Source organism: Pomacea canaliculata, linkage group LG5, assembly GCF_003073045.1.
Source record: "Pomacea canaliculata isolate SZHN2017 linkage group LG5, ASM307304v1, whole genome shotgun sequence".
Taxonomy (NCBI): domain Eukaryota; kingdom Metazoa; phylum Mollusca; class Gastropoda; order Architaenioglossa; family Ampullariidae; genus Pomacea; species Pomacea canaliculata.
Genome location: NC_037594.1, coordinates 19,486,210 through 19,497,672, shown reverse-complemented (window position 1 = coordinate 19,497,672; position 11,463 = coordinate 19,486,210). Strand labels below are relative to the sequence as shown.

The following is an 11,463-nucleotide window of genomic DNA, read 5'->3' as shown; positions in this document are numbered from 1 at the left end:
AATGCTATTGCCAATAAACTCGATTTATTATACTGTATGGTAGTGTGCGATTGAACAATGCAGTTAGGGGGATGGAAACATAGCATGCAACAGAGGGAGGGTGGAGGCTGCAATAGTGGGGTGGTCGCTGCTGACAGCACGTGACAGAGGGAGAGCTGGAGGAGTCTGTTACGACTGTAGCGTTAAGTCTTCGGCTCTGTTTAAAGATCTGAAAATCTGCGGTGTAATACACTTTCCCATGTACAATCACTTCAGTCATCCACGTGAACAGAGATAGAACACGTATATAGCGGCTCACACTGTAATATTTCTCAGTATCTCATTTCAATGACCTACATCACAACTCAACGTATAACCACATAATACAGCGGACTGCCACACAGGCTACTTACATTCTCTTACTTTCAACTCACACAGAGTACTACTTCCAACTCAGAAAAAATCGAATAACGACCACTAGGTACCCCAGCTTTTTTTTATAGATCCCTTCTAAATGCTAAAATACAAAATTAAAAAAAATTATTTAAAAAAAATTATAAAAAATTAAGACCAGTACCCCCTGACCTTGACATCGCCACTTCCGCCAAGGCCCGTCAAACTAAGAATACTCAATTTCTAACAGAGTCGACTAGCGACAGGATGCAGTGCGCGATGTGTTGGGAGGGTGGGAGATGAAGAGGCGAGGAATGAGAATGAAGAGGAGACAGCTAGCGCCAGCCGACGATTCTTGAGAGCATAGGACTGACAGTAACTTGAGCAAATAAAGCCGTTTTACAAACCCTCGCTTACCATGCCACTTTTGCTCGGTCCGGTAGGTGCATAGTAGCGAGATTTGACTGTATATCAGCATCATATATGACAGCTTCCTGAAGACAACTAGCGCACAATAAGAAAGATTCGAGGTGGCTTGGGGGGACGGATGGTGGGTAGATAGTATCTCCTTTTTACCGGGGGCTTTGTCGGCAAAGAGCAAAAAGAAGGTCGGAGGCCGATGTGTTTATTACAGGCGATGCTGGTACATCGCCGAGGTCGTGCGATCATCCCACACTTTATGACAGTAGTCCGAGTCTCCCTTTCCGGTGACATAACTCTCCTCCCTACCTCTATCCGGGCCATCCACCCACCGTGCGAACACTGTCTCTACACTTAAATTACCTTTCTCATGCTAGCCTCCTCTTTATCATCCTCCTCCAGCTCCAAACTTCCCGCGACACCACCGTGATCAATTTATAAGCCTCATATTTGCAGGACAGCAGTTTTTAAAATGTTTTGCAATAATGTGTTCTATTTTGCTGGCTGTGATAATATTACAGGATAAAATAGTCTCATTGTATCAAGGATCTACTGTGTAGACTAATGTAGTTGTTTGTTTGGTGATGGAGATACGGTTAAAAAGTCTCAGTGTTGCTTAGTAACTACGAAAAAAGCAGCCTTGATGTCTCTCGCTTACAGGCTGCAGCGCCAGGGGCGGGCCCCCACCATGTCGGTTCACAGAGTGGCCACACATCAGTAACATACCTGCCTGATCTCCACTGTTAAGTCCGATTTGCTTGCAGGCCCGCCCCTCCTCCACCCCACCCTCCCCTGTAGTGGCACCTGTAGCCAGCAATCTCATGGCACGAACGTTCTTCAGGGCGGTTCACACGCGATAAAATCTTTGGTGTCCAGCGGCCGTCACCTCTTGGCTTGTCCAGCGAGAATATGATAACCGCTGACTACACTTCTCACGACAGGCCCCAGCACCCCGAAATTGTATTCTACAGACTTGAAACTCAACTTCTGCACGTGTAATGCTTGGATGTTCTGTCCTTAGACCTTTCTTTAAAAGAAAAAGAAAAGGAGAAGAAGAAAAAAAATCCACTGACCAAGGCCGGGCCCCCTTGACAGCCGCGGGCCCGGGTACACCAGACCCCCCTGTCCCCCCCTCTCGTCAGGCCTGACTCCTCAACCTGCATCTTTAATCCTGCATGCCAAGTGTAATGCATTTTCGATAAAAGGTGATCAAATATCGCCAATAAAACACAAACACACAATGTGTTTAAGTATAACACGTGCTGCTATCACAGCTTGGGATATATGACACTGGAAAGTTCCTGAAAAAATGTTCGCCCTGCACAATTTGACTGTGGTGGCGAGCGGCGGCTGCGAATTCTGTAGTAGGGAACATAGCACACATACACACACGCACGGACGGACGGAAAGGCAACAAATACGGGTTTGGTGGTGGTGTACGTGTGTGTAGGGGGTGGGGTGGGGTTACTGGCCGTGACCGAAAGAGAGCGGAAGCTAGAGGGTCTCCTACTGCATGAGAGGATAGGGAGTAGGGCAAGGATGTTTTGGAGAGAAGTCGGATGTCAAGAGATCACGGACTGAACGCGCACGGGGACAGGGCAGAGATGATCGACAGCTACGACTCGTCGAGAGTGTCATATATGTAGTAATGAACTATCGACTGGAGCTGGAATAAAATTTTTAAGCTTCTGTAACCTATAGCTATAATGATAGTGTTGACGTGTTTGGTGTTGTGGTGTTCGGAAAAGCAACCCCCATTCACCTTGCTTCACGAAGAAAAGCAACAGCAACCTTTTAAAAAAGTACTGTTTAAGTGGTTTCCCTCTGTTCATATCGTGCATTCATCTACATATTTTTCCATATTTATTGCACATATGATATTGTTATTATATGTTAAGGGGAAAATGGCTCCCTGGGCTTATAGAAAATAAATAAAAAAAGCAGGGCAAAAAATTTGCATCAATAACCAAAAGCATAAAATAGTTTAATTAATTGTTGATCAAGTTATAGCTGGAGATGACAGAAAAGTGATGAAACAATTATAACAAGTGGGTCCGAAAAAAGGTGTGGAACTTAACAAGATTACTAAACCAAATCAAGGCCCGGTAATATGGTCATCACTTTCACCATCATACATCAGCAAGCGAACGCCAGTGGGCGAGCATAGAACCATGAATTAGCTTGTACACACAAATCGTTCACAAAGTAACACCTCACTAGGGGAGGTAACGCCTATACACTTCCGCTGATGAGAACGCATGGCAGACGTAAACAAGTGCGAAATGACTGATTTCTCAGGGATCTAAAGAAGGAAGCAAGGGTATTTAATTCCGCACAAAACAGCCAAACAAATAGTTTAGCTGTTTATTTTATTTATTAATTGAAAATGCATTCTTAAAAATATTATGATGATGTTTTTATTGAGGCGTTGAGTGCAAAATATTATCGCATTTGACAGGACCACGAGGCGAGAAAAAAAGAAAATTATAAACAAAATCAAGTTTGTCAAAGAAAAAAGCTAGATATTTTAGACCGTTGTTGAAACCAGATGTTGACTTATTTAATAAATAAACTCATAATGATTGCAGACACTAAGCAACTATGCCAAAATCAAGAAAAAGGAAGAATGCTGATTCCCAGAAGGTTAAATTAAAAGTTGGACGACCGTTGCCTAAAGGAGGAAATGAAACTAATATTAGTTTCAAGTCACGGACTATCCGTATTACCCAACACATAAAGGACACTTCTAATTTAGCAGAACCACACACAAAGCACAAGCAAGTACTGCAGGTATGAATGTTATTTTTCAAAACATATGTAACTATAGAAGTACGTATTGTTACATTTCAAGACACATGCTGGGGGATAAAACTTTAGTCAGAGTTATGGAAAATTTATTTTTAAAGTGTTTCTTTTTAAATGATATCAGAAATATTAAAGGTTATATTAACAGTAGGGTCTGGTTATTTTTTTTCCTTCCCTGTCTACATGTATTTTAAGATTTTTTATTTAACACATTGTCTTCTCAGTTCACATTTACTTTATAGCTAAAGCCGACTTGTTTTAATTCATTGTTGTTTTATTTCGTGCCGGACTTAGGATCTGCTACCTCAGTGTGAACACTACAATGCTCGTGTTCGGCTGGCAGGTGTGCAGGGCATCACTGAACTGATGACAGCAAACCCTGACAGTATCTTAAAGGATGTTGGACGAGTGATCAACAAAGTTCTCTATCTTTTAAGTGACAGAGATCCTTTAATTCGGCAGGCTGTGTTGAAACTTTTCAAGATGATTTTAGGTCATATAGATGCTAAAGCAATTAGTTCATCATTCAAAATACTAAGTGCTCATCTTTGTTGTGCAATGACACATATTTGTGATGATGTACAGAAAGATTCACTGGACTTTTTTGATTTGCTTCTTGATAACTTTCCTACCCATGTTATCAGTGATGTCAGTCAGCTAATGACGATATTCTTGGAGCAGATATCCACCCAAGTATCCAAAGGCAAGAATGTTGATGTTAAAGCACGAATGCTTGTTGTAAACCCAAATAGTAAACTGTCTTCACAGAAATGGCGTGCTAAAGTATTGGAAAGGTTGAAAAAACTTCTGGATGCATTTTTGACAAGAGACACGTGTAAAGATGATACAGAATCAAATGAAGTGACATCACTGCATGTGACACATTGGCCTAGCAGGAGAGGACCACTTGTTCCCAGATGGGTTAGGGAAAGGTGGTCCCAGTCACCCCTTTCTTTTCAAAATCTTCTTTGGTAAGTTTTTTAAAATAATGTTTTAGTGGGTGATAGGAGAGTAGCAATGCAGAAGAGTCAAAGAATGGCCTATTTCCAAGGTCCATCGTTCATCTTGGATGATGGATTTGTTTGCCAATTTAGTTGCCCTGACTTAGTGTTTATCCTGACTGGACTGTTTTGAAACAAGTGAACTCATTTGAGACATCAGGTTGTGTATATTGATTGTTCATGTTTGTCTTTGCAGTGGTGACTCATCTTGATTAAGCTAATGGAGTAGTAGAAGTAGACATATGGAACAGACTATCTGCATGAAGTTTGGGCGACTTCTGCAGGGACAAGACAATGGCAGACCTACAGAATAAGAAATAAATCAAATCACTGTCTGTACAGAACATACTGTATTTGCTTAGCCAAAATATTACTGCCCATATGGTTATTACTCTTCTACAAACTCTTGACCTCTTCCATTCCGTTAACACACTTTATTTGAAATTTTCTTCAGCCCAGATTCAGAGAAAAATGAGTATTCAAACCTACTCAGTTCAAAGGAAAAACTCCAAAAGTTTACTGAAAGCTTGATGCCGCTACTAAAGCAGTGCTGGGCTGAAGACTGTCCCCTGTCTGATGCTCTTACTGCAGATGTTTCAAAAGGTTTGTGGTCTGTATACCTGTGCACATACATAGTTTATTGTACCCATTAGGGGTCTTAACGGAAGAATTCTTTCTTGATCATTTTAACTACCAAAAATTACATTGGTTGTGTAGTTACTGAAATTGGAAAGAAATCATAGATATTCATTGTGTAATGTAAATTATACATTCATAACTACATACCTTCTTCCCATTATAAATAATTTTTCTCAGAAGCATTCCTTCTTAATCATTATTTTCATTACTAGAATACATTGGTTGTATGGTTACTCCACTGAAATTGAAAAAATGTTAATAACTTTAAATCTTTATTCACCTATTGTTAACTATCCATGCATACCTTTACTTAATAAATCAATTTTCTCAGTGCATCTCTGTGGAAGAAATTCAAGAAATTTGTTATTATGTCGGCAGGTGTTCAGGTAACAGAACAAGCAGTACCTATGCTTGCAAATGTGGTGGGTGTTCTTCATTCATTAGCAGAGTGTTGGAATAATTTGAACAAAACACAGCAAAGCTGCTTCGTAAGAATTTTTCAAAATTTCTTATCTTAAACTTCATTTGTCTTTGTGTTTATCTTTTATGTTATGCAACTATTTAACAATTCAAAGTTTAAACTTTAAAAATCTTTTGTGCATATATTTTAAAAACAAATACAAGGCTGTTTTATATGCTGCGGTTTTTTTTTCTCTGAATTAAATGGGTTACTTTTTTCATATCATTTGTGGCAAATAAATTAAGTATTTTGTTTCTTGTTAACAGACTTCTTCGCTTTAGTAATTGCTGTGTGTGGGGGGGGGAGTGATGTGTCAGTACAACTAGTTTTTATTTCTAACTTCTTTCAGGACGCACATTTTCAAGGTACCTTCCTAAAAGAACTGAGGCAATTACTTATGTCTAGCTTTCCTCTGGATGTCACAGAAACAGTTAAGAGGAAGAAGGATGGACAGATTGTTAGGTCATCTTCAGGACTGCAGGTGGATTTAATTGCATGTTGTCAGAGAATTTTTTTTCTGTTTACTGTTATTGCTTTTCAATAGTAAGAGGAGAAGAAGAGGAAAGTGGTTTTATTCTTTTAATTTTATAAAAAAAATTATTTCACAATTGCTTTTAAAATATTGATGGTAAAGAGTAAATCCTAACTAGCCTGCTCAATTTTTTTGTTTACATACCTAGTAAAATTAGGAAATGTTATAACTCCTTGATGTTTATGAAAATTCATTTTATTATTGATTGATTTTTGTTTAATTTAATTATTGACTTAATATATATTTCTGGGGTTTACTTGTATCTCTGTTCTTTGGATGGACAGGCATCGGTGCTGAAACTAAATCTGACTGTGTGTGCTATCATGGCATGGTTTCCAGTCAAAGCTGAGAAAATCACAAATACTAAGGAAAAGCTTTGGCAAGAAGATGTCATTTCCTATATGGTTAATCATGCTGAGAAATGCACAGGCCCAGAACTCAGCCGTATGCTGACATCTGTACTGAAAAGGGTTTTTTTCAACTTTCCAACATCTGGTGAGTGACTGAGAATGAATGTGAGAAAGAGCGAGTTTGTGTGTGTGTGTTCAGAGAGAGAGAGAGAAAAAATCTGATATTATCTTTTCTGTCTCAAAAAGTTAACCAGGACAAGCTACTTAAAAAGACCTTCGCTCAGTACAAAAAGGCTCCTCCACAGTCTGTTGGGAAAAAGTGTTACCTGTTGTTGTTTGAGTCTCTTGCACTTGATGAACACAGTCCATTTTTTTCCAGGTGAGGAAAATTTACAAAGAAATTAGTATCCTGAAAAAATGCTTTGATCAATTTATGTCGAAATGTTTCTGCTGTTTGGAAATGTATTTGATATATATGTGTGTATGTATGTATATTAAAGTAGGGAAACTTTATTTTTATTGCCATAACAGCACTGTCTTTATTTTCTCAAGGCTAGAACTGTTTGACAGATTCTTCAGCTCATTACCTGATCTGCTTCTACAACTACCAAAGGAGAGCTCAGATGTTGCAATGCTTGTCATCAGGATTATGAATCGATGCGGTCAACAGAACTGCCAGCCTCTCATCACCACTCTAAGAAAGAATTTGAACAAGTTGTTTGGTAAATTCCTTGTGCAAAATGGCTAAAACTTGTAAAAAAAATGGAATTCTTTTATTTTTGTTCATCTTTTCATTGTTTATTTATTCTTACATTATCATACAGGGATGTTTAAAATGTACATGGAGATAAAATTTTAATTCCTGAAATAAAATCAAGGTAATAAAAAATGTAAATGTATATATCAAATCATAAATAACAGAATTTCTCAAGTGTGTGAAGTAAAGTCAATCATGCCGTTAGTTTTAAACAAAATCTACATAATAAATGCCTTTAATATCTCTTTCAAGATCAAGACAGGGGTATTCTTGCAGTGGGAAGCAGAGACATCCATAAGCCTTTTGTGGAAATTCTTAACTGGATATTCAGGTTGAATCCTCCAAGTGAGGAGGAGTTGAAGTTGTTTGCTCAAAACTGTCGTCTACCAGTTGTGGACATAGAAGTTGCTAAGTACCTCATCTCTGTTCTTGACAATGGGTAAGTTAGCATAATTCCTGTTTTGGTCATAGTCAGATCTAGGATTTTCAAATTCACGAACATTTGCATCAGTGGTGTGAAATGTATTCTGTTTTTAGCTAAATACAAGAGTTCAAATGTGCAATCTAGAAAATTTACACTGTTAAAGGAAGCACTTTTTATTTATATTTGTGCAGCTTTTACTTTACAAATAGAGATGTAATGAAAATGAAGTTTCCATTTCTAGATTCAAAACATTTCAACATGAAGAAGCTGTTGCTTTGAAGCCACACCAGCCAAAGATGATGACATTTTTGTTGGGATTAATTGTTGGTAAGATTCTTTTCATCATAGATAAAAACATTATGTGAATTTGGACAGATGCTAAGAACAAACAAATGTCTATGCCTGGACATGCAACTTTGTACACTCCTGTTTATACTTATATAAATTTGACTTGAGACTTATCTAGGGTTCATTTTAGGGATGAAGGGCTAGAGGTCTTATGTTCTTGAGAATGGTGTTTTGAATGTTAAGTTCATAACTGATTCAGCAGTTTATAGAGAATTCATTGAAGTTGATTGCGTTTACTCAATCCTAAGTGCAAAAATTGCATGCATATGTTACAAAAATTAGCAACTCTTTAGTATTTATTGTAAATGTACTGCTTCTTGTGCAACATTGTTCATATGCAACATTATTTTCTCTTCAAAGGTCAAACAAAGGAAGAAACAGAACAGTTTCAAAGAGATCACCAGAACCATGCATCCCATTTGATTCATATAGTTTGGCAGTGTCCGTTAAGTGATTTCCTACGACACAGACAGCTTGTAGAGGTACAAGATTTTTAATATGTACATGGAAGGGTATAATGTGAGACCTGATCACTTCTGCCAGCTGTGTGACCTGTTTGTTTGTGTGACTTATTTTACCCGGTGCTAATTTGCAGATGTATTTTTTGGTTAATTCACAACTGAAATTAAAAGAAGGTAGCAAATATACTAGAATTATTACTACTTCTTCTTTCCAAAGCACTCTCTTGAAAAAAGTAATGTTTTGTTATCTAGTGGTGCAAAGTGGCATTCCGAGGCTACCTTTCTCCCCTGTTGCTCTTCAGTGTTATGGCTCACATATGGTGCACAAAAGTCATAGTAAGTAACAAGGTGTTGACTTTTGCTACTTCAGAGATTTATTGTTTTTTTCCATTCTTCACTCTTTCTTGTATGTCCTTCTGTCTTAAGCATAGAGAAATGAAAAATAAATGAATACTGCTTGTGTAGTTTGTGTACTAACTAGTTTAGGTGGGCTCTAGAGTTGCACCTCTTCTACATCTGTGTGTATGTGGTTTATGCAGATTGTTGTAAACTCTTTTCATAAATATCTCAATAATATATGGTTTGTTTTGCAGCAGTGTTATCACAGCATGAATGTCTGCATGCTGTATGGCATCCTTCAACACTGGATAGAAATGCTGCAGAACTTGCCCACCCATGGCAATATGATTCACACAGACTCTTATCTCTCTGTTGATTACAAAGAGAATGACAGCATACAGCTGGCAGTTGAAGCAGTGACCACACTGACAAAATATTTGCCAGATATAGCACGACTGTGCCTGTCCGTTGTCTATGATTTGGTTGCCATGGAAACATCTGAAAGGACACTGTCTGATGGTGTTGACACCCAGATCCACAGCATGCTTCTGGACCAAGCAGTGAAGCTAGCTGCATATTCTTTGAGAATAATTGTTCAGATGTGTGTGTTGATGACAGACCTCATTAAGAGTGAGTTCATAGCTTGATTTAGGACCTTTTGATAAACTCATCAGATGAGGTTTAATATGAAATGCTGCATAAAAATGCCACCAAACAACAGTAGGCCCATAACCACACATATTTTGTGATAAATATCAATTTAATTGAAGCTATATACTTAAAAATTTTAATAAGTTGTAATGTTTGTTCAAAAAGCGTTTGTTCTGCAGTTGACAAGGGACAAAAGGAAATTTTTACTGTTGTGATGGTGGCCACACGTTTGCTTCAGTCATCAGACCTTGCACAGACTTGGGCAAAAGATCAGGGCGAAGCACTTGCACAGCTGATGAATTTAAGGGACTCAATTTTGGTATGAGATATTCTGTTGTCTTTTAAACATTCTTAAAGAGGGGTAGGAGAGTGGAAATCATTGGTCTGTGAATGTTTGAAGTTTGTTAAAGTCCTTATAAATATAAAGGAATTAAGTTTCTTGTAACTATCAGACAATATTTTCAGGATGAAAATGGGTTGTTGTCATATACCCAACATATTACATTTGCACAAGTCTGACTTTTCCGTAATAAAGTGTTAGCAATTTGTATTTCTGTGTACATGCATTATGTTATATTTACTCAGTCAACATTAAGCACCATGAGAAATATTCCATTAATTGTGTTTTTATCACTAAATTTCAGGAAGTATTGCCTGAGGTAACAGACCACCAGCTATGGCATGACTTCCTCTATGCAGTCAAAATACATAATCAGCATCTTGAGTCATCAACTCATAGAGGTTGAAATGTATATCAAATAACGAATACTTATTTTTGTTTTCATGGAAGCACCAACAACAGTTACGATTTTCAGCAGAATGACATGAGACCTTATGGAAACACTTCTTTCCATCCTTTTTATAATAGTACCATCAGATGGTACGGAAATATAATCAGTCTAAAACAAAATGTCTACAATAAAAATGCATTAACTTCGTTAGTTGCCAAATGTCTGAATTTTGTCTAAATTTTGAAATTGTTGCTTGATTTTTGTTTGCTGCATCATTTTAGTTTGTGTTAAAATTGTCTAAATCTGTTTCTGTAATAAACTTATTGAGTAAAAAGTCACATGCAACATTGTGTCAGTTTGTATGCATACATTTGCATATCTTTTTGTGCTGATTTAATGTCAACTTTTACAACTGTATATTGGTTAGCTTGATAAGCACAAAATAATTCTTTTTATAATATTGAGTGAGCATTGCAAATCTAGAAAATGCATTAATTATTACTGGAAATGACTGAGCTACGCATTAGTCTTTATATAATATTTTGTGAACAATGGCTCACTACTAAATTACAGGTTGCCTGTTCATTTTTGGAGGCCTACAAGGCACAGCTGAAAGTTAGGCCTAAATTCTTCTGATATATGACATGTCCTTATCATGATTCCTTTTTTTAGTATTCAGAAAACATAAAAAACATGAAAGGACTCGAAATAAATCAACTGTTGGGACCTGAAAAAAATGAACAAAAGGACATAATGGAACAACTGATTAGATGACCTGAACGATCATAAAAGAATTTGGCAGTTTGTTAATGCAGAGATGAAACAACTCTCCAGAGCCTGGTGGTTAGTGTAGAACAGGTCACTGATTCAAAGCCAGCTGGAAAACTGCTGCCTCCCAAGCAGATGCTTATCAGAAATTAATACCTTCCTATAGCAGATAAAAGCTGCAACTTTATTTGTTGTTACTCTTGCAACTGAATACTGATTCAAATTATCATAAACCGTCACTCAGTGCTATTTCCCAAGCAGCAACCAGTTGTATCAGAATGAAGATGATATTTCCCCAGTCAAATCATTATTTCTAACTGCCTTTCACCTATTATTATTTAAGTTTGTAGATAATCACATCCAATTTATTCATGTAATTATCAAGCTTATCTGTTATTAAGTGAG

At 37.4% G+C, this 11,463-nt stretch overlaps 1 protein-coding gene across 2 annotated transcripts; it reads left to right on the top strand.

Moving 5' to 3' along the window:
- Nucleotides 1–3,002: 3,002 nt before the first annotated feature.
- LOC112565136 (testis-expressed protein 10 homolog) lies at nt 3,003–10,628 on the top strand. Of its 2 annotated transcripts, none has more exons than XM_025240444.1 (16): nt 3,003–3,112; nt 3,381–3,582; nt 3,892–4,568; nt 5,053–5,201; nt 5,616–5,725; nt 6,047–6,178; nt 6,514–6,724; nt 6,826–6,958; nt 7,132–7,301; nt 7,589–7,775; nt 8,002–8,087; nt 8,469–8,590; nt 8,822–8,905; nt 9,163–9,538; nt 9,739–9,878; nt 10,204–10,628. In XM_025240444.1, exons 2-16 carry the CDS (start codon nt 3,394–3,396, stop codon nt 10,303–10,305), a joined length of 2,868 nt encoding a protein of 955 aa, XP_025096229.1. In that variant the 5' UTR covers nt 3,003–3,112; nt 3,381–3,393; the 3' UTR covers nt 10,306–10,628. The 2 variants fall into 2 exon arrangements, with proteins under 2 accessions (XP_025096229.1, XP_025096230.1); XM_025240445.1 differs by having other exon boundaries at nt 3,022–3,099.
- The last annotated feature ends 835 nt before the right edge of the window (nt 10,629–11,463 follow it).